At 42.4% G+C, this 27,438-nt stretch overlaps 1 protein-coding gene across 11 annotated transcripts in view; it reads right to left on the bottom strand.

The window, feature by feature from the left end:
- Positions 1-26,683, bottom strand: part of cep162 (centrosomal protein 162) — a 46,186-nt gene extending 19,503 nt beyond the window's left edge. For 4 of the 11 annotated variants that reach the window (XM_084944966.1, XM_084944974.1, XM_084944975.1 and 1 more), the window contains exons 1-16: positions 26,571-26,636; positions 24,050-24,140; positions 23,499-23,616; positions 21,228-21,350; positions 20,410-20,587; positions 18,030-18,109; positions 17,886-17,956; positions 17,484-17,514; positions 13,635-13,709; positions 8,548-8,754; positions 8,054-8,135; positions 6,360-6,609; positions 6,059-6,284; positions 5,697-5,845; positions 2,022-2,156; positions 1,783-1,914 (exon numbers count right to left, since the gene is read on the bottom strand). In XM_084944966.1, the coding sequence (XP_084801092.1) occupies positions 1,783-1,914; positions 2,022-2,156; positions 5,697-5,845; positions 6,059-6,284; positions 6,360-6,609; positions 8,054-8,135; positions 8,548-8,754; positions 13,635-13,709; positions 17,484-17,514; positions 17,886-17,956; positions 18,030-18,109; positions 20,410-20,587; positions 21,228-21,350; positions 23,499-23,616; positions 24,050-24,115 (1,923 nt within the window). In that variant the 5' untranslated portion in view covers positions 24,116-24,140; positions 26,571-26,636. The other 7 variants (XM_084944967.1, XM_084944971.1, XM_084944972.1 and 4 more) reach the window with 7 other exon arrangements.
- Positions 26,684-27,438: the final 755 nt, after the last annotated feature.

Genomic DNA, 27,438 nt, shown 5'->3' with positions numbered 1-27,438 from the left:
GGGTGTCGGGCATATTTATGTGTTCTTGCTCTCGCACAGCCCTCCTCACTGCTGTCTACTGTCTCACTCACTGAGAGGACAGACGCACGCTCCACTTGACTGTGGCGTCCATCACCCTCTCTGTTTTTCACATAATGATATTATCCTGTATCCTCGCATGTGATTGGCCACAACATGGAGGGATTGGAGCATAGCTGAGCCACTGTGTGAGAGCTGAGCAGTGAAAGGAAATTAAGTGAGGAGTAAGTAAGGAGCCGGCTCTCGCTCAATGGGAGTCGACTCTTCTGATTCATTACAAAGCACTCTGTAAGCACGGCTCTTAGACCGTTATCCTCCAGGGCTGCCACAAACGATTATTCTGATAGTCGACTAGTCACCGAGTATTTCTGCGATTAGTCACTAATCAGATCATCATCCATTGGACGTACAGCTTATTGCACCAGCAGCTCTGCTCTTATATAACTATCATTAGCTTACAGCTGTAAGTGTTTCAGGTGCTAACTAAAAATAAAGACAAGATAATAGTTTATTACATTTTAATGACATTTGCAGATTGTTTCGGTGAAGTTTAATAAACTCCTTGCGATCTAAAATATAACAGGACACCGGAGTAAATGTAAACGGGGACGATCGTGGCTCAAGAGTTGGGAGTTCGCCTTGTAATCGGAAGGTTCCCGGTTCGAGCCCCGGCTCTGACAGTCTCGGTCGTTGTGTCCTTGGGCAAGACACTTCACCCGTTGCCTACTGGTGGTGGTCAGAGGGCCCGGTGGCGCCAGTGTCCGGCAGCCTCGCCTCTGTCAGTGCGCCCCAGGGTGGCTGTGGCTACAATGTAGCTGCCATCACCAGTGTGTGAATGGGTGGATGACTGGTTGTGTAAAGCGCTTTACACATGACGTTTATTCAGCTGTGTAAAAACTGTAACTTTAATCTCAGCCAAACCGATTTACTCAGGAACAAATAAAATACTGAAAAAAGCCAAACAATAACATTTGTAAGTTATCTAAGTGACTCATATATCATGTTTAACCTGAGTAGCGAAAGACGGCGGTGGGTTTGAAAACGATTTGCCGGGAGTCCGGTGTTCTCACGGCTCTAGTGAGCCTTGCCCCGGCTAGCTATCCAGCTAGTGGGTAACAGACGTCTCCGAAAACGTCGGAGCGCTTTTGAAAATATGTGGTGTCTTGATAAACTGAGCAGATATTTGAGGTTTACACAGCTACATTCTCGCCTGAAAACATGTTAAACGTTTATTTTGTGACCCAGAAAGAATAATTAGAGTAATATTAAAACTAACTAGCTGCCGCCATTGTTGGAAACTGAGCTGGGCTGCGCTATGAATTCTGGGACACAGCTACTTATTCTTCGGGGTTTAACGGCAGCTGGCATCCTTGTACATGCAGTGCTGCCATCTTCTGTTTCAGTCCGTTATTACACTCTTAAATCCTACTACTTATTCCTGCGTCTTTCAGGATCTTACAAAGCTTCAAACGACGCGTCGACTATTAAATCAGTCGTCGACGATTTTGATAGTCGACTAATCGTGGCAGCCCTAGTATGTAGTGTCATAAATTTGCATCCATTCAGTTGATGATGTAGCAAATGTATAAAATTACTTACACTGCTGGGATTACAGCTGACAGAACACAAATTAGAAATCAGTCTATTTGTTTTAGAAACAAGTCCTAATAAAAGTCCTTAAAAAGACGAAATAACACTGAAATCATTGAGAGAAAAACGTTGTGACAAAAGTCACAATAAGATGTAGAGTTCAGGGTCACTAACCTGTTGGTAACCTTTTATCAGTGCCTCCTGCTCTTTTATTTCTTTATCAATCTGCTGGAACTTCTCATCTGCAGCAACATCTGCAGCCTCCACCCACCTCTTCTTCTGACTGGCTTCTTCTGCACTTCTCAGCTGTTGAGAGAAAAAACACAAGTCTTACCCTGCCAGTACCCAAATAAGAATGGGCCATCCTACATTTTCCATATATATGGAATGAAAGTAGTGATGCGTTTATGCACCTTGCTTTGCAGTAGGTAATTCTGCTGTCTGAGTGAGCTGAGCTCCTCTGCTCCTGCCTTCATCATCTGCAGCTCCCTCTCCTTCTGTGCCAGCTGGGTCCTCAGCTCCTCCAGCACGGAGCTGTCGTGGCCAGTCTGAAAGTCAACAAACCAAAGTCACGCCTCTCTTTCAGCAAGAATCAGTGTGCACAGGAGCCGCAACATGTTTTTGCTTTTCTCCTTTTGAACACACACATTTTGACAGCATGTTTGTGTTGTGACACTCTAAATTTAGTGTTAGGTAAAACAACACTGTCCTTGTAAAAGGTGAAAAACACTATGGATGAACGTGTGAAATCCTTTAAGCAGAGGCTGTTGCACTTTAGCTCTGCAGCTCAGTCACTCCCTGGATGGCTCTCAGTTTGCTAAAGTGATGTGCAAACAACAAAGGCTCTAACTTTACTCACATCTTTCCATTTTAAATATTTTATGTTTTAGCACCCAGAGCTGTACCAATGACCAGCTACTACGTATACTCGGGTTTTGTCTAGGATCTGTAAGCTTTAGGCTCTGCTTTGGTAACCAGCAGCAGATTTTAGGTACACAGACTTCATCCCACAAAGAGCTGGGCCTAACACTGTAAAACATGGCAAAAGGAGACCTCTGGAAGTTCAGCTCAATCTCAATGCCAGACACCAACACAGACATAGAACAGGCTGGAGAGAGGACACATCCCTTCCATCTCCAATACCCTAAATGTCCTGTTACTACTGTAACTTGGCTTCAGATAAGTAATAGAAAATGAATGGATTCATGTTCTCTGTATGATGTTGTTCAAGAAAAGCAGAGGTCATGGGTACTGCTGACACGCTTAGTATTAGAAGTTGAGATGGAAGTAAGCATGAGGGTGTTTGGTAATCCAATGCCACGTTCTAGATGAAGTCGGAAATTTAAATTTGCTCCCTCAAATCAATTAACAATCTAATATCCCAGGAATGAAACTGCACTGACAGTGTTGTGTATTCAAGACTCACTAAATAAGCAGTGCGCAGCACACAGACCAGGCTCTATCCATCAATGTGCTGTAGGAGTGTTTCTCAGCACAAAACAACAAAAGTATTACGGCAGAGGTTCCCAAAGCTGTCGCAGAGCCATTGCAAGGGGAGTATGAATGAAAAACGTGTGGACCCTGCTGGCATAACGGACAGGTTTATGACGGGGCTCCCACACAAATGCAAAGCAGAGGATGAAGCATCTCCAAATATGTTTCCAAACCAACTTCCTTCCAAGTCAAAGAAAAGATGATCACATCTTCCCTTTGGCTTCACCTGCACAAGTGCAAAGGTAGGTCTCCCTGCAGAATTAGTTTCCCCTGCGTCAGGAGCAGCGCTGGGCTGTTTAAATCACGGACAAATGTATTGACAGCAATGTTGAATATTATTACACAGGAAAAAACAACTACACAAAATAGACCATGACACCTTTCTAAATGGAGGGACAGTAACTGTGTGTGTGTAAGTGTGAATACAGGAACCACTGTGTTATGGTGTAATGTTAATGATGCATTAATGAATCTACTTTGCTAAGATACAAAACAAGCCCTGTTTTTCTCTTTTCCAGCTTCATCACTGGAATGTGCTCCTCGTAAGTGAAGTCACTCCAGAGTAGGGATGGGTACCGGTATCCGGTGCCACGATGGCACCGGTTCTGACATAAACGGTAGTAACCAGACCGAAAAGCAGCGCACATTTCGGTGCTTTATTTCGGTGCTTTTTTTTCCTGAGCTGTGATACACTTTAGATTCTAGCCAATCATTTTACGTTTCCGAGGATAGTAGGCGGGTCCAGGTACATACGTTCTTTTAGAGCAGAGCTACAGATTAAAAATGCCCAAGGCGAAGCGGTCAAAGTCTGGCTGTACGTCACAGCAAAAGATGCAAACTCAGCAGCCTGCAACAAGTGCTTTAAGCTGATACTGTGATACTGTCAAAGGAGGTAACACCTCAAATCTGATGAAACACCTGGCAACGCATAGCCTTTTTTTAAAAGCCGAGAAATGCGCCGTATTTGATAGCTTGCTGCGAGACCTCACACCGAGCACATCTACTGCGGGTGTGGTGCCTGTTATCGGACCCGGAGTTAGCAACATCCCCCAGAAACCCGAAGAGGAGAGTCCTGGCCCCTAGCCCTGCCAGTGTAGCAGAAATGATGAGGATGATGATGCAGCAGCAGCCGTTCTTCTCTGCGTGAGTAGCGTAATGTTGTTCGTGTGTAATTTACGTTGAGTAGGCTAACCACGTTATTACATTAATACGGAGCCCCGGAGGGGACTTGGGAGAAAAAAAAATTAAGACGGACTTTTGCGAGATCTCGCAAAACTAACTCGGGATCTCGCAAAACTTTTGCGAGCTCTCGCAAAACAAACTCAGGATCTCGCAAAAGAAACTCGGGATCTTGCAAAACTTTTGCGAGCTCTCGCAAAACAAACTCGGGATCTTGCAAAACTTTTGCGAGCTCTCGCAAAACAAACTCGGGATCTTGCAAAACTTTTGCGAGATCTCGCAAAACAAACTCGGGATCTCGCAAAACAAACTCGGGATCTCGCAAAACAAACTCGGGATCTCGCAAAACAAACTCGGGATCTCGCAAAACTTTTGCGAGATCTCGCAAAACAAACTCGGGATCTCGCAAAACAAACTCGGGATCTCGCAAAACTTTTGCGAGATCTCGCAAAAGTTTTAGCCGCATTCTTCCCGTTAGCTTCGAGCTAATGGGAGGTCGAGACCTACTACAGCCGGGAGGAACACGGCTTTCCCGGCACATCGTGCCTCGACCTCCCGGTCGGCTTCGAGCCGGCATCCGAAGAATGCGGCTAAAACTTTTGCGAGATCTCGAGTTTGTTTTGCGAGAGCTCGCAAAAGTTTTGCGAGATCCCGAGTTTGTTTTGCGAGAGCTCGCAAAAGTTTTGCGAGATCCCGAGTTTGTTTTGCGAGAGCTCGCAAAAGTTTTGCGAGATCCCGAGTTTGTTTTGCGAGAGCTCGCAAAAGTTTTGCGAGATCCCGAGTTTGTTTTGCGAGAGCTCGCAAAAGTCCGTCTTAATTTTTTTTTTCTCCCATGTCCCCTGCGGGGCTCCGTACATTAATGCATGTAAGGTGAACTAGCAAACATCATCATAGCTACATGCGGCTGTCTTCTTGTTTGATGGCAGATGCTCCCTTCACCCTGGCCAAAAAGGCTAAAATGACCAAAGAAAAAGTGGGAAACAGCTAAACATGAGAGGTTTTTGGACAAAGTTTGTGTTTTTTCCATTGTTTAAGCACTGCTTCCAGCCAAGAGTGATACCATATATGCCCCATAGCTGCAGAAAAGGCTAACATTGTTATCTTTTTACAAAAAAACAGCTGAACATGAGAGGTTTTTGGACCAATTTTGTGTTCTCCGTTCTTTAAGCACCGGTTTGAGCACCGTTTAAGCACCGGCACCGTTTCAAAAGTACCGGTTTGGCACCGGTATCGGATAAAACCTAAACGATACCCATCCCTACTCCAGAGTTCATTAAGGATTACCCAAACACAGCACAACAGCTGTCGTAATCTTCCTAAAGTTATACAGGTTATTACCAACCACACAGACTAAAAAGAACAATGTGAAAAGATGCTGGTGGTCAGGAAAACCTGCACAAACAGTATTTCCTTACACTGATCTGTGGAAGATGTTGCTCCAGCCTGGTTTCTCTGACTTCCTGTGCAGAATCCTGGTGTTTGGTAGCATCTATTTGCTGCTGGAGGACAGCCACTAAGGACTGAACAGATGCCACTAGTTCATTCCTCACTGTTACTCCTGGTTCTACCAGTGAAAACACACAGAAAGGGATTCAAAGAAGTGCTACAAAGTCAAGACGTTACAAGGTAAACTGACAGAATTGATGCTGGTTGATAAGAAATGAAGTTAAGCAGTTATCCAATGATCGATCAATGAGTTTCTAACAGTGTGGAAAGCACACGATTCTTTCTTACATTATCTAAAGCCTCTGATGACTTGATGTGTGCAGTTAATAACCTGTGCAATCCCAGCAGTCTTCATGGTTCTTTGTGGATGTCTCTCTGTGTGGACACTGTGAGGAAACAGCAGACTGGGTTTTGGCTGGTGTAGCAGAACCTCTAATCCCCGATGACCTTGAAGTCACCGCCGTTCTCCCATCCAGGCGCTTGCCTCTTACAGGAGCTGGATTGGCTGGTCTCATTGAAGAGGTACAGGAAGGAGAAGTAAGGGAGCCACGGGAGGCCTGAGAAAAACGTATAATGCAAAGTGTGAATGTAATCTCTTTTCTACAGTAGTGCCTTTTATATAGTTTGCTCACCGGGTGTTTCTTAGTTTTGCCAGTGTGAGATGATGTGAGAGAAGAGCTTTTGGTATGATCCTGCATCAGCTTGTCTACTTCTGCTCTGATGCTGCAAATCAGATCCTTGTTGGGGGGGTGAGCAGCACCGATTGGGTGGCTTGTCGACTCCTCGGCCCCAGTTATTGCTGCAGCTGCAGGGTGCTGGGACTCATCCGGGAATGCCCTTTCCAGTCCCCTGGAAGTCTTTTCTTGGTTGGGTTCCACAACACTGCAATCAGTAAAAAATAAACAAAATATTTTATGTATTGTAACTTTACAGTTACTACTGTAACTATTTTTTTCAGAAGAGTGTCAGTTATGTCACGATGGTGAGTTCTTCTAAATACAGACAGATGGTGGATAATACGTTTTTTCTCTCATATTCATCTACATAAATGAGTACACATTAGTGCCAAGCAGAAGACGGTGGACGGACGGACGGGTGGATGGAACTATGTACACCCAGGCTTCAGCATTAGTCGTCACATCTGCCCGACTTTCACTGATAGGTAACACATTTAGCTCACCTGTCACATTTGCCTTTGCTGTGTAAACTACATACTTTTATTTTCCTGGAGGGTGCAGATGGTTTCCTAATTATTACAATCCATTTCATAATCATTGACACTCTGAGTCCAGACCTTTTACCAACTGAAAACATTTGATTCATCATGAAAAATAAAGAAGAGTCAGGACTGATGAGCAGTTAGACAAGAATGGGACAACAATCCACCAACTGGTTTCCTACTTACCAGATGTCTCAGGACTGTTGTTGAAAGACGAGGGGCTGGTACACATGGCCCAGTGTTTTTGAGATGTGCTGCTATCATTAAATACAACAGATTTTTTTATTTTTTAATTGTACATTTTATAAATATCGGCTATATTTTCTTTGTTTTGCTGGGAACAAATAGGGGCTTCAACATATTTGCAAATCAATGCAAAGGGCTTTAATTAACATTCTGCACAGCCTCCCTGAATTTCTAGAACTGATGATCACAGAAGTTGTCATGCTCTCCATAACGATCGATGCTTTCATTATTTTGTTTTGGACGATTACTGTTTGTTTCACTGTTTTTGTTTGCGAGTTTATTCTTTGCTTCACTTCTTGTTTTATTGCTAGCAGAGTTCCTCCAGTTGATCATCCCAACCCACGGATGAACTGCTGTCCACGGCATACCAAGAACTCTTGTTTATAATAATAATAATAATAATGGATTGCATTTATATAGCGCTTTACAAAGCCACTATTCATTCACTCTCACACACTGGTGGAGGCAGCTACAGTTGTAGCCACAGCTGCCCTGGGGCAGACTGACAGAGGCGAGGCTGCCATATCGCGCCATCGGCCCCTCTGGCCAACACCAGTAGGTCAAGTGTCTTGCCCAAGGACACAATGACCGAGACTGTCCGAGCCGGGGCTCGAACCAGCAACCCTCCGATTACGAGGCGAACTCCCAGCTCTTGAGCCACGATCGCTCCTTAACATAGTTATGACAGAATGTGACGTCGGATTTAAGCTTGTCTGTTGGCTGATGTTTGAATATTTACAGTGAGTCCCTTCAAATGTTACTTGAACACTGTATTTGTGCCACAAACACTGAGATGCTGATGAACTGGGAGGAAAACAAGCTGGCAGCTTGCTGAGAATCCATCAACTGCGTAGTCCTGACCTGACAGGCTGGAGGGTGAAGCCTCTAATTTGAGCTGCCTCTGGTCGGAGGAGCCTCATCAGCTCTTCTGCAGTGGGCAGCTCTAAATACACACAAAGACAAAAGAATTTCTTAGCATACTTTTATCCTTTACCATCCTGCCCATCACAAATACTTTTGCACAACTAGGATGGATCTTATTTATAGGGCTAACACACATGAAGTGACATGATGTGACACAGAAGTGGAGCCCAGGTGTGACAAATGTGAAATGAAGACCTTTCTCTCAAGTCTTTGAAATCTGTGGACAAAGAAAATAATCAAAAAATATTGATGCTTTTTCCAAAACTGTCAAATGACATTGAGGGTTCATCCATGTTGCAAATTTTCTCATTTGTAGTGTCAGAAAGAGCCGTTAGGGTACGCTCACTTAGCAACCACAGACCTGGGACCTGGGGTTTATACACTGTGTACTCAACAGACTGACAAAGACTTAAAGTAGAATCATTTCTGACCTGACTCACTGGTAGAAACAGGCTGCAGAGACTGTTGGGCACGTTGAGGAGGAGAGGAAGGAGACAGAGGTCTGTTGATGCTCCATCTCACTTCCAAAGATGAGGTATGAGGACCACGGTCATCTGAATCCTCCACAACATGGACCTGCCTGTAGGCCTCCTGAAGAGCCTCCAACTCTGAGGCCCCACTTTGCACGTAAGACTGACCTGTAGAGAAAATGAAGTTTATCCAGAAAGCAAAGTTAAATGAAACTTGAATGATGTTTTAGGGAAGCTTCAGTCACGTTTAAAGACCTCCCTGAGAGAATTCGTTTCACGTGTTTACATGCTTGTTTCCTGACCACATATGTATTGTTTACAATTTTGTCTTCATTATGCATATTTACATATTATTTTACCTAATGAGGCTAAAGTTATTAAAATGTTTTCTGTAAAAGTCTAAATATAATTCATTCATTGCATAGACTGAAAATGTCACATGTGAATCACAGTGTGTGAGATGTGGATTAGACACTTTATAACCTCAAATTGGGATTAAAGTAATCTCTGTCAAAGATCAGGGACTGTGGCTGATCTCCTTAGAAGTAGTAAAATCACACAGACACTAAAGAGAAAACTGCATCAGGAAAGAGAAGCCCAGAGAAAGAGCTACATCTTAAAGGAATACCAGAGCTGAAGACCATCTATCATCCTGAAACTATATTTCTGATCATGCTGGAACTCACAGTACCCTGGGAGGAGCGGATCGAGGAGGCCAATGAAAGGAAAGTACCAGGAACTAGTGCAGGAGTGCAGGGGAAGGGGCTGGAAGACTTTCTATGAGCCCATAGAAGTGGGTTGTAGGGGCTTTGCAGGACGATCACTCTGCAAAGTCCTAGGCCGGCTGGGGCAGCCAAGAAGAGGGCCATCCAGGGTGTGAGCGAAGCGGCAGAGAAAGCCACAAGCTGGCTGTGGATTAAGAGGGCTGATCCGCGGGTAGCTACTGGTACGCAAGTAGGGGCCTGATCCCCCCCGGCTGGGTCGCCTGGGTGAGGGTGTGTGATGTTGTGAGACCCGAAACACCTGATGACCCCAGGATACATCACTGAAGATGCGTACCAGTGCATCCAGGAGATGTGTCTTGTATAAGAAAATAATTTATAGAGTGAGGAGGAACTGGAGCGAAAAAAGAAACAGCAGCACTCCTGACATAGTTTGTATGTTGTATGGTCGTTACCCTTCAAGCTCAGTTTGTCAGCCACAGAACTGGGAGCGTGATGGTCCTACAAGCACTACCACTCACAGTTTACGGGTCCATGCCCCGAGTGCACCAAACACCTCGTGAACCACTATTGGCTTCACCCTCCACACAAGCTCCTCTCACAGCCCTTGGGTTTTGTCGAGCTTTTTGTGTTACGTCCTCCTGATGTTGCTTCTACCTGGTATATTTATCACTATGGCCGTCTTCTTCTTCTACGCCTGGTCATCACCAGTTTGTGAGAGGGTTCAACCATAGAACTGGGACTGAACTGCACCTGTGGTGTGGTAGACCCCAGCCTCTATCGAGCTTGTGCCTGTGCGGCCATTACTAGTGCCTTTGGTGCCATTGGTAGGATTTTTCAATATGGGGTATTTCTATCTGCTGGTGGTGCATGTTGTGCAGAGGCTTGTCTTTCCATGATGTTTCCGTTCTCTGTGTTTCTATTGCCTCAACAGAACCATGTACTCACTAGGCACACTATCAGCTGTGGCCATGTTCCTGGATTCATGGATCTTAGCCGTTTCATTCTGAATAGTGGTTCTGACTTTCACTAGTTCTTAGCCTCCTTTCTTTCGCTAAGTGTATCGTCTCAGGGTGCTGGACTTGGGCTGAAAGCCTCCATGCACAGAACATGGCCCCCTGCTAAGTCCAGTATCTAATTTAAAATCCTTCTCATCACATAAAACATCTTACGTACAGTATTTCCCCACAGAACACCTCACTGTCAGACTGCAGGTTTACTTGTGTTTCCTGTGAATATTTCTAGTTACAGAAATTTCACAGGCATATCCCTCAAAACTGTAAATGCAAAAACGTTGCACAAAATAGTTTCCAACCACAGGAAAGTTATTTCATTTTTGAGATACACTACGTTTTATAAACTGAAAAAATGAAAATAAATATTACTGTGCACAATTTGCAACAAAACAGCATGTGCATGAAAATAAACAATTTCCAACAGTGTAATTTAAGTTCTAAGCCTCCCAGAAACTACACAGAAAGGCATAAAGTCAAACATGACTTTCAAAAACACCAGCTGACCTTTGAAAGGCCCTGTAGGGGGAAAACTATGTTTCCCACAAAAAGCGACACCACTTCCGGTTTTCGGAGGGATTAGCGGACTTGAAAGTTCGCACTGGATTATGTTACTGTGGTTGCGAGCACTTTTTACTTGATTTTTGCAAAGGAAACCCTGACCTGGGACAAGTTGAATGCATGCTGTGTAAGTACAACTCTTGTGGTTTCATACGCAAAAAAATGATTGCACTAGCTTATTTGTGTCACGGTTTGCGGGGCAAGCCGTGTGTAAATTATTAAAGGACCCTTTATGCAGGCAGCTCAGATGCAAGTGAGTTTATTCATCAAATGTTGATACAAACAGAGATGGCGAGGGTGAGCATGAAACTAAGCAAAAACCTAAACTGGAAAAACTAACAGAAACAGAGATGCAGGGAGACACGGAGAGACAACCTGAGACGACGGAGGGAGATACGCAGACCAGAAAACACCAAATAACGCAGACGAACCAGCAACGCACACGAGAAAACACAGGGTTTAAATACACACAGGGCAATCAGGGAATGGGAAACAGGAGGGAGACACGGCTGGGAGTAACTGGACATAATGAGACAAGGGGAAGCAAAACCAGAAACACTGACGAGAGACGCAGACCTGCAAAATAAAACAGGAACTCACACATGCAACGACACAGACTAAGGAACACGGACTTTACACAGAGGAAACACCGACAGAAATGACTAAAAATTAAACTGAGGAAGAACAGAACCAAAATATATCACAACAATAGAAAACACAAAACGCTGGGTCAAAGACCCAGGATCATGACAATTCTACCAGGATTTTAAAATAGTTACACAAATGGGAGCGTGTACGCTCCCATGGGCTTAAAGGGTTAAAGTACTTGCTCATACGGGGTCATCTGATTGGTGGAATTTTCTCTGGATCATTGTAGAGTCTTTACCTTACAATGTAAAGCACCTTGAGCCAATTGTTGTTGTGATTTGGCGCTGTATAAATGAAACTGAATTAGCCAGCTGGTTGCAGTGATGGGTATGCAGGGATTGTGCATAATGCTGCATTCTTATCCTCTAGCAGACTTTCACAGGGTACGTGACACGGTCTTGGTAAATAGCCATGTAGAGTCTAAATTTTCTTTGCCGTGATCTTCTCTTTCAGGTCAGCTGCTCTGGCATTCAATGTCAGTAGTCTCTATTGTCTCGTGTGGCCAGCGTGTTATTCTAGTGGGGGGATCTGATAATTGGTGCATGCATTGATGGCTGTGATCTTATTCCTACCGTTCAAATGACTTCTCAGCAGCTGTCTCGCCTTATATCTGGCTGTGGCTACCCTTTCTACATCTTCATCATGGTTCCTGTTGGCCTGTGGGTAACCCAAGTACTTGTAGCTGTCCTGTGCATCTCCTATTCTGCCTTTTTACAGCTCAACCCATTCAGCCTGGACCATCTTCACTTTCTTTGCAACCATTCAGCCACCCTTATCCAGTCACAAGAACATCCAGATATCCTTGCGGCAGATCCTGGCGAGATGGATCAGTAAAGTAATGTCTCACTAACTCTCGGGATATAGCTCGATGTCATCCATGTACACCAAAAGGCCGATGGTATTTGCTCTTCATGACGAGCTGACTTAGGCGAGTGAAGCCTATGCAGAACAGCAGTGGGGACAGTGCATTACTCTGGTATGTTGCATACTTTGTGGTAATTTGTGTGATTGCTTGCCTTGTAGATGGTGTCCAGTGTCATTTTCCACAGTCCCACTGAATTTCTGATGAATATAATTAGGGCACTATTAGAGCACCTTGTACAGTGCCAAGCACTCCAATATAATCCAGCTTCATCTGTTGCCCTGAGCTACAGCCACCCACATGATCTCACCTTCAGCTCTAGGTGTGTCTGGCTTGTGCTATTGTTCCCTTGTAGCTGAGATTCCCCCATAGATGAATCTTTGGAGAAACAGGCTATTTATTCTTTCTGCCTCTCTTCATGCTAGTGGCCAACGTTGTGACCCTTAGTCTGGATCCGGTTTTTTATCAGTTCCCAGAGTCAGAACCAGACACGGAGAAGCTGCATTCAGCTTTTATGCTCCATATATCTGGAACAAACTCCCAGAAAGCCTCAGATCAGCTGAAACACTCAGCTTATTTAAATCCAGGTTGAAGACTCACCTATTCTCAGCTGCATTTGAATAAAACACCAAATCCACACTTTTAAGCTTAAATTTCAAAACTTACATTTTAACTACTGATTTTATCTACTGTTCTGATTTTATCTACTGTTCTGATTTTATCTACTGTTCTGATTTTATCTACTGTTTTTTTTAATCAATTTTAAATCATGCTTTTTATTTGTTTTTTAATGTCTCTGCAAAGCACTTTGAATCACTTTGTTGTTGAATTGTGCTGTATAAATAAACTTGCCTTAGTTTGACAGTTTCTAGAACTCAGTTATTGAGATCTTGTCCCTCTTTTTCACCCAGCAGCTGTCTCTCAGAGTCCTTCTGAACCTCTGTTAACTAACATGTTTCTAGGCTTCTCTGATTTGAAGACACTGAATGACACCACACGGTTCTACCATAGTTGGCTCTTTACATGCATACAGCTTACTACTGTTCCCACTGTACTGCAGCCTCTTGATTTCCAGCTAACAGGGGCTCCTTGATCAGTGTGTCTTATTTGCATTGTACTCATTCATAGAGCCCACATACACTGCATACAAATGCTCTCATTGTGTGTGTCTAAGATATTAGGTTTCAAATAAAACCACGTTAAAATACACATATTGATATTCTTCTCTGGAGTTGGTGTTACCTCTGTTCACAGACTCCACTGTGTTGTTCTTTCTCTCCTCTTCGCCTGCCTCATCCAGAGAATCATGAAAAGACACTGAAACAAACATTAAGTTGGAGTGACATATATTCTTCAATAACTAAATCCAAAACAAACAAAGAGGAAGCCTTTAAGGTTTGATGGAGACCTCAATCATATGTTTTGGAGAAAGTGTTTTTGTGTTTCAGACAGAGCTGAGAAGTAACAAAGTATTTGTACTTTGTTACTCTACAAACTTTATTCATTCTTCTTGCCTCCTCCACTTCCGTACCAGTGATTCATTAATGTTGAATCCTCTGGCAGCTGCTCTATTCTGCACCTGAAAACAGGGTTTGATCTTGGTTTCATTCTATAATACTGGGCTTATTTTTCTCTGAACGTTTGAACTTTGAGAGTTTAAACAGGAGAGAAAAGTGTGAAAATGTTCGTGCCTGTCTGAGAAAAGTGTATAAAGTGTGTAGTGAGAGCTTTTACAGCCTTAAAACATCTACAATAACTGTAAAAAATAAAGTTGGCTACTTTGTGGATTTCACCTATCACGGGTCATTTTTAGAACGTAACTCCCGTGATAAACGAGGGACCGCTGTACTCTGAGAAATGGAAATTAGCAAAGATGGCTCATGAAACATCTGCTGACATCCGTTAAAGTCAGCTGTGTGAATCCACAAAGATCAGCAGCTCAGCTGATCACAGCCTGTCCACAAAGAAAATCTCCTCAAGCTCACATGAGACCACAACTTAGACCACAAAATTTTAGGGTTCTCCCACATGTTGGATCTAACTGTGGCGGGGGCGTGGTTTGCTGGCCTGTTGCAGAGGAGGGGTGACACAGTGAGCGGGGAGGGAACAGGTGTACGGGACTGTTTTAATGAGGGAGATGTCTTATGTGTGTCCGCAGTGAGAAGGAGCAGATGATGCTGGGAGAGAGTCGGAGTGGCTGCGTCCGAGACGGGTGCCAAAAACCACAGATCATTTCTCAATAAAAGCCAGGGGTCGGTTAACTGATGACCATAGCTGGACTGGCCATCGGGCATACCGGGCATTTGCTCGGTGGGCCAAAGATTTGTTTATTTTTTATTTTTGTAACGGTATAAACAATGAAAGGTGGTGGATTGGCCAGATGCTGGCCGGTGTGTAAAAATAACTCAGTTGTTTGGTGGTGGCATCGCGGAGCTTCCACAGAGGCCAGCAGGTGGAGGAGGGAAAGGGGAGGCAGGAGGAGCAGAGGCCCGAGGCGGCTGCTGGTCCGAGTGTGAACTGAACTTCAGGTAAGAAGTTATGACCTGCAGTCTCTCTGGTCAGATATGAACCAAGTTTAGGTGGAGTTTATTTTAGCTGTGCTGACTTTTTACAATCAGTTACAATAACTCTGCGTACTAGCTAGCATGACAGAGTTTCTATACAGCTGGGTGGTGCTATGATGTTACTGATAGTGAACTTTATTTTATTCATAAGGTTAGTTAGTAGAGTTTCCAACCGTCCTGTAAAAAGACAGAATCGTCTGGTATTCAGAGAAAATATTACGCGTTTCATGTTGAGCTGAGAAGGAACAGTTTGTCCCGGACTTCAGCTGAAAAAGACACAAAGCTGGATTTATTCTGTGTCTTTGCTGCACAGCTGCCTCTTCTCCTCTCATTCTCCCCCTCCCTCTCCTGTTGCTACTTCAATCATGAAACTGATCAATGATCAGCTGATCGGCTTTTCTCCCACTTTGCGCCAGAAAGAGGAAACCAGCTGATGTCGCGCTAAACAACAGCAGCACGTTTAAGCTTGATCAGCTGTTGTTAGAATTTATTTAATATTACTTTCTAGTATCAGCTGATGTTTGCTGGAGCCACAGCTGTAAAGCTGCTGGTCATGATGTTGGTTTGGATATGTGGTGAGTGGGAAACATGAAGATGAAACAGGAGACGTCCTTACTGAATCATCAGAGCTGAACAGGTGATGGAGAAACAGGTTTACCTTTTAGGTGACATGGATGAGTTGAAGTTATGAACTGTTTCTGAGAGACAAATAACACCAGGATCCTTTTCTAAGTAGCTGACAGCTGGTAACTGTGCAGGGGCGGGTCTAGCAAAGTGTTGCCAGGGGGGCATGAAGGGCATTAACAGGGAGAGGGGGGCACAAAGACATACTTTTCTTTCTTATTCTCATTGAAAATGTCTCGCTGTTATTAAATAATTATCTGAATCTTACAACCAAAGTTTTTATCTGACGTAAAATGTATAGAAATCATACATATACCAACAAGACTGTACATCACTGTCACAACAGCGTCTGTTTTCATTCAAAGGCTTTATGGCTTTAATACCTGGGGGGCCGGTCTCTAGTCAAAATGCCCGGGCTGTTTTTTTGTCCCAGTGCAGCCCTGGGCACGACACGCAGTGAATTAATCTGAGAGGGTGCATCAAAAAATAAATGGCCGGGCCAGCGGTGCACATCGCAAATTAGCTCGCATAGACACATTAGTTGTGTTGCTTCTTAATGACGGTATCTTAGCTAACAACCCAACTACCAGATTCAACTTGTAACTGGCTAAAAATAACTTAGCCTAGCGGTGAGAGGGACGTTGTTGGCTTTCCACATTCCGACACTTCAAAAGCTTCAGCAGCTGTCGGCTCAGCATCAGCACCACGGAGATACACGGATACATCCGAAGACTCGAGACAGAATTCACAATGTGTTTTTGGGACTTTCAGGTGTTTGGACCAATGTTTTCTTTTCTGATCAAACCAGAAAGCTTTAATGAGCAGCTGGTTTGTCTCACATTAACCGGCTGAGTTAATGCCAGTTAATGCGACATGGAAGCAGCTGGAATCCACAGCTGTGCGTGTTCATGGAGCTGCATGTTCACCTGCTGGACATCACTACCTGACAGGTTTAACTGTCTTCAGAACATTGCAGAGGCCTTATTGACAGTGTTTGGCTCTACATGTCTGTGTGAGCAGATTTTCTCTCACATGAGTCCTCAGGTCTGAATGCTGGACACTCGGAGACCTGCGTCTCTGAGTGGGAGACCAGAGATCACATTAACATGTGTAGCTCTGTATTAACAAACATGCCATATTGGCCCAGTTTATTTTTCTTATCATTGTTGTGAGGAGACCATAAATAGCATTTGTATTTTCTGTTGTTCAGTTCATTTGCTGTTATGGATAAAAAGTCTTTTTTGTTTCAAAGTAGCTGATAACTATTCGCTGACAGCTGCCAACATCTGTGAACAAATATAATCCTATAACGTTGTTCTATATAGTGAGTAACTGTTCATATAGAGCGTTATTACATTTATTGCTAATGCAGTCATATGGCACACTGACCTCTGAGGAAATGTTAGATGCACTCATCATCAGAAAGGTGTGTGTGGGTCCTGTGTTACACGAACTTTAGGTCTACCTGCACTGTAGTTCTCTAATTCTCTGCACGTGTCCTACATAACAGAGTCAAGCTGAGTACATTCATTACAACTAGAATTTAGATTCAAATAACATTTGTATTCTCATGTACTTTATTTTATTATCATATTAATAGAGCACAAGAGTCAGTTACTTCGTACCGTCTTACTCTGAGTACATTTCAGAGCCTGTAGTTTTTTTACTTGAGTAAACAAGTTGATTCAGTACATCAGCCTTTACTGGAGTATTTTTTTAAACTATCTGTACTTCAGATTGAATCATGACGAGACTTGGAAGAAGAATTTAGATTAAGAACATCGTCAGCGGTGACCTCACAGGCTTAATGGGAACTAAAGGTCATCACTTTAGGAACACTGCCGGTGACGACAGTAACACATCTCAGTGTGCTGGCCTCAGCTCAATGTCATCTGTCTCTTACCTCTGGCAAGAACTGAAGCCGTCGTTGACGTCTGAAAAAGGACAAGAGTGTGACAGTGCCACAGTCACATGATATCCGTTCATTGGGAACAGTAAGTGATACTAACATTAATTATACACAGCTGGTTATCCTGAGGTCGCTGTTAAACAATCATACGGTCCCTCCCCTGGACAAACGTCCAGTTGAACTCAGATCCAGTTTGTTTAGCTAATTTTTTCTTTTTACAGCATTTGTAACTTTGCAGATACATCAACAAAGTGTGTTCAGCGACACTGATTTTCTCAAGTGTTATACTGTCTATACTATTGAACTGTATTCTGTGTGCTTTTCATTGGAAAATGAACTTTCTGATAAAGTTTCTAATATTTTTCAACTTTAACAGGTACAGATTTGAGCACAAACCTCCTCCAGTGGAACCTTCACGTCCTCGTCATCTTCAAAATCCTCGCTGTAGTGTGGGGAGCCTGTGAAGGCTGAGAGAGGACAGACATGATTACGACAAAGACAGAGACACAGCAGAGTTGGCCTAGATTTCATTATTCTTACCTGGACTGATCGTCCCTCTGGCCTTGCTGTGATCATCACCGCCACCTCGCTCCACTGGTTCTTCTGCTTCTTCTACATTCCTACAGGGAGGATATCCTTCTTATTATATTGAAATTACAACACTGAGCTTCACAGCAACAGCTGTTGTAGAGACACTGGAAGCACAGCTGTGCTATACTACTGTCCAAAATTAACTCATGTGTCTTACTCAGAAGCCTCATTTAAGGGCCTTGGGGGTGGGCACGCTACATGGCGTCCAGAGGACGGTGTGTGTATTCAACCTCACCTCCGTTTGTGTCTGTGCGCCTGTTTCTTTATGTTTATGTGTCAGGTCGGGTCTTAGACTCCACCTCTCTGGGAACATCTCAGACCCTCACACCTGGCCCCCACCCTGCCGGTGCGTTGGTGGTTCTCGGTCCGCGGCTGGTCGCTCAGGTATGTACTGGCTCACTCCCCGTAGCTGCACCGTGGCTTCTGCACCATGGCTGCTGGGCGACCCCCCGTCTGGTGCTCTCCTCAGCCCCAGATGGGGGACCCCGGTGGTCCTCCTTGGGCTCTCGCACTCTGGGGGCCTCTAGATGTCTGCGGCCTGGATCTCCTCCATGCCTGCTTCATGTCCTGGGGGGCGGGGCTATGGCTTCTTCTTCTTTCTTCCAGCAGGTGATCCAGCTGATGTTTACTGTCTTTTCCTTTTGTCCCTCTTTTTCTTGAACTTCCCTCGTCTACGTCTTTCCCTTTCCTATCCCCCGGTCATGTATGTTCCCATTGTAATAACTTAAAAGTTAAAAAAATAAAATAAGAGAGGGAGGTCTGGGCCTCTCTGCTTAGGCTGCTGCCCCAGCGACCTGGCCTCGGACAAAGCAGATGAAGATGGATGGATGGAAAATAAAATAAAATAAAGATCAATCAAGTGGACCAGTATGGCAAAGCCGTAATGATCCACTCGGAAAAATGAACCCGTTGGGCATCTTTCTGTGCCTTCAGACTGCTGCTGAACGGGGCAGGAGGGAAAAAACCGCAGAGGGGAGAAAAGTATCTACCATAAAATTCAGTAAGTAGTTATGCAGTATAGCTGTCCTCAGCAACAGATACGGGTATTTAATTGATTTACTTGTAATTCCTTTACTAATTTAAACAGTTAAAACTGTATTAAGTGATAATATTTGCTGAGCTTTATCAGACTAATACGCAATGCTAACAACTTTATAAAGGTTTGTACTTTTGCACCTCTGGACGGTGGAGCCCCAAAGTGACTCAAAGACAGACTCTGCAGCTGTCCACAAAACATTTTCACATAACCAGAGATGGGCAGTGTAATCTGATTACTTTTTTCGAGTAATGATTAAAGTAAGGGGTTACTATTGCAAAGAAGGTAATTAGATTACTGTTAGCAAAAAACCCTAAACGTCTGAGCAAACACCAAATACGCTGCTGCTGGAATGGGAAACTCACAGAGAAGCTCGCGGAGCCTTCCACTGACCGCTGCGGCACACCTGCACCAGAGCAAACCTCCGCCTGCCCCACTCCTGCCATACAGGTGAAAGTAGAGCAACAGGACCGCTAGTCTGTGACTTTATTTATTTTCTGCTGTGTTTTACTTGCATCTATTTGAAAGACTGAGTGTAAACACAAAAAATATTTTATTTTATGTGCTGGAATGTGCAGAAAATAGGTTTAAATGTTAAACTAATTTCTTCCAGTCAGAGAATGTTTCATATAATTTAATGTTTGCTTGATGCATAAAGTTAAAAGATTAAAACTAATAAAACGAGTTTTAAAAGGAGACTTTTCCATTTGATTACATTTTGTATGATGGATTATGCAGAAAAAGTAGAATTGGGCTGAAAGATCTATTGTTTTATTACCTATTTAGGGGATAAATCATGTTTTAAAAAGTAACTAAGTATCTAAGTAACTAATTACTTTTGACAAAGTAATCAGTAAAGTAGCATGATTACTTTTTTCGGGAAGTAATCAGTAATTAGTTACTGATTACTTTTTTCAAGTAACTGCACATAACTGACTTCAACTGACTTTCAAATGCTTGAATATTTAGTTCGAGAAACGATTTCCCTTTTTCCTAAATGCAATGAAAACCTTTTGTGTTGATGGCTGCTCCTGCTGCTGCCACCCTGCACTCATGTACACAAACTGATTTAGATGTGAAAAGTTCTGATGGTCTTCTGTTAAGCTTTTGTTCATGTTTGAATCTCACTGCAAGAAGGAAATGCAGCACAGGAACTTTCTCTGTGTTCGAACAGTTTTTAGTGACGGGTGAATGAACACAGTGCACAATGGAAACACAAGAGCTAAATGTGGCAAAATAAACGATCATTTACTAGTGCTGAGGGGATGTAACACAGCATAGCTGCTGACATACCTGTAGTTGTTTGCAGGGGTAGAACGTGTTGAGTCCAGCTCTCTGTTCAGCTTGGAGTAGTCTATAGTAGATGAAGCTCCTGCCTCCAGCTGGGCAAAGAACCTGGCCTTCTCCTCTTCCTCCTCCAGAGTGTCTAAACCCACAGCGCTCATGTACACAGCTGACACCGCCGCCGAGCCTGCACACACATTTAAACACAGCACAAGTGGGATACTTAAGACTCCTTCATGCATAGTGCTTTATGTAGGTGGACACATGAGGAGGCTTTAAACAGCTGAGGCAGAGACAATAACGGTGGAGCTACTCAGTACCGAGTTCCTGTTTGGGACTTTCTGTTGGGGTTTTTGGAGGGGTGGTCCTAACCTTTAGATCAGCTGTAAAACAGCCTGTTTCAGTTTAAGCTTTGATTTCAAAGATCTACATGCTCGAAAACTGTTTTGCACCATTGCCATCCTGGTTACATAATAAAAGATGAAAAATGCTTTTTGATCATTTATATTAATAAGAAGATCTGGGAAAACTGGAGTGCTAGCACAATTTCTCCAAGCATGAATTTGTGTAACACTTTCTTAGCTGCCAGTACATTTCTGGAGCCTCCCAAATAAACTGGTAGTCTCACGAATTTCACTGAACATCTGTTTCTGTTCTTCATCGCATATTTTTCTTCTCGGGCTTCTTTCCATTTGAACCTATTATTGATTTTCTTTCTTTTATAAAAAGTTTCTAAGCAGAGTTTTCTGCATGCTCCTCTGTTGTTTGCTTTTTAAATACCTTCACATATCGCTCTCGCTGGTTCGTCTGTGTGTTCAAGGACTCACCCTCTGTGTCTTTGTTGTCTCTCAGGACGAGGTCTTCCTCCTTTGAGTGAATACCTTCTGCCTCCTCATCCTCCTCTTGAATAGACTCAGACTTCCTTAAAGAAATCTGAGATTCCAACCGTGCTGACAGAAATAAAAATATCTTGATCTAAACAAATTAGGAAAAGCAACATCGATCCACCACCTGGGACCCAACAACACATCAGACACAGTCACCATAATAGAAACTATATTATTGGCTTAACAAAAGGCCCACGCTGCCACCTAGTGTAGGCATCAGCTCACTGACTGTCTTCATCAGATCATTTCAATTTTTTCTGTTTAGCCTGTATCAGCTTTTAGGTGCTGTAGAAACATTTCTCACTGTCTCATGTTATAGAATGACACCAACATTAACATGTACAGTCATCACTTGAATAACCCAATCAGGGTGGCTGTAGCTCAGAAGGTCCTCTACTGAGCGAAAGGTATCCCTGCGCAACATACTGAGGCCACGCTGGTCTCTGATGCAGCCGAGTATGAATGTGTGTGAATGTTAGACAGAAAGCACTAAAACATAGAAGGACGTGCTGGTGTGAATGGGTGAAGTGAAGACAACGCACAAAAAAGAAACAGTTATTCGAGTTACTGTCAGACATTTAGCTGGAATGCAACCCAACACATTCAGAACGCACTGGAGCAGTTTAGAGCACATTTAAGTTCAATATTAGCTCTAATCTGAAAGGTTCCTGTTTATATTTTCTTATGTATAACATTTTATAGTAAACAGTATAAATGTGTTCTTAAGATGTATTTATTATTGTTGTTATTTTGGTTTGACGAGTGGCTGCTTTCTGCCACAGACACAAATCCCCTTCGAGGCTTTTGTTTGTTATAAATATGAGTAAACAGTAAAACATGTTCCCAACTGATAACAAACACATCCTTGTGGTTTATGCAATGATAAAAACATGCGATTAAAAGAAGCTGCAATTCCTGCATTAGATGCATAAAATAACTGCAATGAAAAATTCATTCATTTCATTCATTTATTTGTTCATTTTCAGGCACAACAAATACCTATATTGAACATAAAATGCACAAAACAAAAAAACAAAACAAAAAGTCAGAACAATAAATAGGGCTGGGTTTAAAAAACAGCTCTTTAAATATAAATGTATTTTGCTAGAAACGCCAGAATCTCAGGGTAAAGCTTAGAAAACAGGCAGGGAGGTTTCATCCTTACAGAATCCACAGACATCCACATCACTCACACTCTCATAACACATACATGTAGGGCCTGCTACATGCTACATGGCGTCCAGAGGACGGTCTGTGTATTCAATGAGTCCATTTAAAAAACTCGGTGCTTTTCCTCGACATTTTGCCGCGACGCTTCAACGAGTAAATAAGCGGCAGACAGAAAGGAGGCAGGTCGAATCTTCTTACGTTTCACGCATGAGCAGTACTGGAACGTAGGCGTTTTTAGTCGTTTCATTGTGGATGAAAAACTCTTCGGCTCTTGTGGACACGGAGCGTTTTTAGATGAAAACGCCGTTTTCAAATTTATCCAGATTAGTGTAGACTAGGGCTGCCACGATTAGTCGACTATCAAAATCGTCGACGACTGATTTAATAGTCGACGCGTCGTTTGAAGCTTTGTAAGATCCACTTCACTACTCAGGTTAAACATGATATATGAGTCACTTAGATAACTTAAAAATGTTATTGTTTGGCTTTTTTTTAGTATTTTATTTGTTCCTGAGTGAATCGGTTTGGCTGAGATTAAAGTTATAGTTTTTACACAGCTGAATAAACGTCAAGCAGACAGCTGATCATCAGAAGTGTGAGATGCTCGAGAATTTACTCCGGTGTCCTGTTATATTTTAGATAGCAAGGAGTTTATTAAACTTCACCGAAACAATCTGCAAATGTCATTAAAATGTAATAAACTATCATCTTGTCTTTATTTTTAGTTAGCACCTGAAACACTTACAGCTGTAAGCTAATGATAGTTATATAAGAGCAGAGCTGCTGGTGCAATAAGCTGTACGTTTTACGTCCAATGGATGATGATCTGATTAGTCGACTAATCGCAAAAATACTCGGTGACTAGTCGACTATCAGAATAATCGTTTGTGGCAGCCCTGGTGTGGACGCAGCCTAATTCATGTTCTTATTTACAGATTTCTGCATCTAAAAAAACCCCACAAACAAAGAGAGAGGAGACAGTGATCTACAATAAAGCTAATGTCTCACATGTGTATGTGCTGGATGTTTTATCATTATTACCTGCTGCTGATCCTCCACCACTGAGTGCCTCATCCTGCCTCACTGTTGGGTTCTGGTTGCTTTTAGAGTGTGGCTGCTTGTCAGGACCACCTAAATCCACGGAGTCATCTGAAACAGACTGACAAAGAGATGCTCTTAAGACAAAACTGTGGTTTCCTGTGTTTTTTATTGCTGATATGAAAGGACCACTGATCACGGTGACATTTTTGATATTACATACACAAAGAGCTCCCTCTGTTTGGCTGAGATACGAACACTTCTCAGTAAATTCACTTACTCCTGATATTTCAGTACTAGCACAGTTCACATGCAGTCGGCGCTCTAAGGGGCGCTGACTGTAGGCTAATCTTTGCTGCTGGTCATTAATGTTTACAGGCAGTTCTAAATATAGCCCAAGAGGGGTGACAGATGAAAAACCCACCACCCAAAATAATAAGTTATGATTTTGATGAATCAGATCAGAATCAGATGAATGAAAGACTTTATACGGGTAATTGATAGTGTGATGATGATTTACAAACATCGGCACAGACGCATTAATGTTGCGTTACCTCTTTTAAGAACTGCTCAAACTGTGCATCCAGCTCTTCTTTGGTTAGTCTGCGAGACATATTCATGCTCACCTCATCCACCAGCAGGAAACTAGGAAAGAACAACACACAATAAAACATTTTTATGAACATTATGAGAAGCATCACCCTCACCTACTTAATACTCAGTTACAAAGAGTCCATATGCCATTCACAGAATGCTATTTCTGTTTTGTTGCATCATTCAAATGAATGAGAATAGTGTATGAAATATGTGAGATAACTAGGTTTTTGGCCCGGGAAGGGCTTGAAACAATTCGCCCTATGAATCATCCAAACACTAATGTTATCATGTCCTTTCAAGATTTCAGGTTTTCATTTAACAGGAGCAGAAAGCCTGTTCAGAAGCACATCAGTGTAATTCACTTCAGGTCTGTTCACAACTACTAATGTTACCCCAAGTGCACAAACCGCACGCAAGGCTGGGTGGACGTATGGATGTCACATGTTTTCATCACATTTGAAAAACACAGAGCAGTTGTAACCAAACTGCCTGACCATGGCCAAATGTTCAAGCAGAATGCACTGCCCACAAGAACCCAACAAACAACTTAAGCATGTTCCTTTTAAAAATGTGTTCACAGGAGTCAAAACCATCCAAAATCAGCGTCCTACCTCAACAAAATAAACTTTCCTGTCCATCCAAATAAACTTCAAAGCACCTGTCAACCCATAGTAAGCACTTTGTGAAAGGCAATATCATTTTTGCTGGCTCATCTTGCTTTGACACTGTTTCACTGCATGAAATATCAAGATTGGAAGAATGCAGTGAAATGGAACATCGTTCAGTTGGTTGTATAAAGTCGTGTCTTATAGAGACAACATTTATTTCTAAACGGTTTTAAACCAGAATTTTCAGACAAAATATTTCAAGACAGCATTTCTGTTACTATTTAGGGTGATTTTTTTCTTCTTTGAAAAGTTACTGCCTTGCCTATAGTGGAGACTGATAAGGAATACACCTACTAGAAAATATGACACGCTGTACTGTTAGTATATTACGTGCAGAAAACAGATTAGATTAGAAAACATAATGTTCTGTCCAAACACCCAAAACTACCATTACTTTAATGAGTGAAACACTGTGGTGTTTCATGTGTTTTGCATCACATTTGAGAGAAACCGAGTCCACACTTTGACTGTGAATGGGTCTTTACTAGGTCCTCAAAAACACTTAATGATGACAAAGTCTTCAACCATAGATGGAGTTTGCTCAGTTGTCATGGAGATATCTCCTATGGCCATTTCACACCTGAATTATCGCCATGGCAACTGAGCAAACCATGCTGCTAATGAAGACTGAACTGAGTAGTTTCTTGAGTTATGATTACCTTATTAAATAAAACAGATTTTTCATATTAACTTTGACAACATTTTCGATGTGAGGCTCAAAATGATCCAAATATAAAGTGAAAAGACTCACTCGCCTATCAGGTCAATCTTTTCTTCACTGTAACAGGAGTATAACATCAAACCATCATTACGCTTATTAACAACACAAATAGTCAAATATTTGCGGCTTTCACACTTATTTGACTTGGCTCGTCTGATTCATATTGTTTCATTACTACATATGTGTTTTGTCAGGTTTCATTAGGTATGTGTGTTTGTGAAGGGATTTTTCTGTAAAGCAAATTTACCTGTGGGTATAATAATAATAACAATAATAATAATAATAATACATTTTATTTATAGGCGCCTTTCAGACCCTCAAGGTCACCTTACAGTAACACGTAAACAATACCATAAATAAAGTAACCTTAACCTTGGTTTAAGCATCATCAAGTGTTTTTCGACAACAGATTCTAAGACACTCACACGTATCTTCGAATCTGTGGTGGAAAATCACTGCTTGGTGCTTATTTCGCTGAAACCTTTTTTCCTCTTGGTGTGCGAACTAAACGTTAAAAAGGTCAAACATTTCAGCGAAACGTGCCGCATGCTAAATTACCATAACGACACACCACAACAGCCACTCTCGGATAAGCTTGCAAGTCAACGTCGCACGATGAAACGGTCACTTCCGATCACCAGTACCATAATAAAGCTCGACCCCAGCTCGTCGATTAAAAACAATTATATAATACGATCATTCTCATTCAACTTAATTATACCTAATAATGTCTACTTTTGTTAGTGTTTTGTAAAGAATCGTTTCAGCAAATGAGTTTAATACTTCACTTTTATTGCCTGTTCTTATTGTCCTTATCTACAACGTTGTGCTGCTCTGTTGTTTATTAATTGCCCTTTGGGGATAAATAAATTCTGATTCTGATACTTTGTGACTGGTTTTTATTTTGAAAATGAACTAACTTACTTCCGGTATTTTCGGGCGCCTTACAGCCAACTACAACCGCAGTTTATCTTGTAACGCTAGCTGGCTAAAGAGAAGAGCTGTTCTCCTACTGCATCTGCTGCATCTTGAGTAGCTTAGCTGTGTCGCTCCTGTATCAGCACAACTCACATAACACAATGGACTTACTCAGCTGAACACTTGTTGAAACGTCTCCTCTGTTTGTTGTCTTAAATTACTTACCCTGACGCAACCCGATTGGCTGACCCGATGCGTCACAGACCAACGACTACAGAAAAAAATTCAAGACCTTTCAAAAACTGAAAACAAAGCGTCTCTATCGCCCCCTGGTGTCGGGCGGCAGGATGGCTGTTAAACTGGTCATACAAAAAAAATAAATAAAGCTAACCTCAGCCATTAGTAGTAATTCTCGTCTGGTTGATTTGATTCTGTTTCAGATCCATTCTATTAGTTTTATTTTGATTAATAACCTGATTCTATAAGATGAGGTATTTGATTGGCAGCTGCTGTCACAGAGAAACATGCTTATGTTTGTTTGGAAAGCTTGCTGAAAGTCAGTCAGTGTGTCATTGTTTTACTAATACTTTTTTTCACTAAGATGAGTCCATTTTCACATTTTGTATCTAATTTCTTTGTGATGACTTAAGAGATGATGAATCCATTATCAATTTGCAAATTCTGAATACATTTTACTGACCACTATATGATTACTGTGATATTTGTGTTATACAAATGTTATACTAACAAAAAACATTTGACAGTCAACACAAACAGTTATTATCTTCAGACTTTTTTCATATGTATTCACTAACATTTCCTGTAGTTTCTGTCTCAGGAGTGTGGGCTGGATTATGAACTTGAGATCAAAGAAGGTAAACCTCACCGTGCAGCTTTTTCTATCTTAATGGAAGTATGGTTTCTGGAGAAGTTCAGGAGAAGTTTTTAACTGCAGTCTCAGTGGGCCAAAACTAGTGTCTCTGGATCCATATAATCTCTCTTTACAACTGCCTCACCGGCTCTGTTCCACACAACCTTG

Source organism: Perissodus microlepis, chromosome 11, assembly GCF_051167445.1.
Source record: "Perissodus microlepis isolate ML-2025 ecotype Zambia chromosome 11, ASM5116744v1, whole genome shotgun sequence".
NCBI lineage: Eukaryota > Metazoa > Chordata > Actinopteri > Cichliformes > Cichlidae > Perissodus > Perissodus microlepis.
The sequence above is the reverse complement of the archived record's forward strand: the minus strand, read 5'-3'. Positions and strand labels throughout refer to the sequence as shown.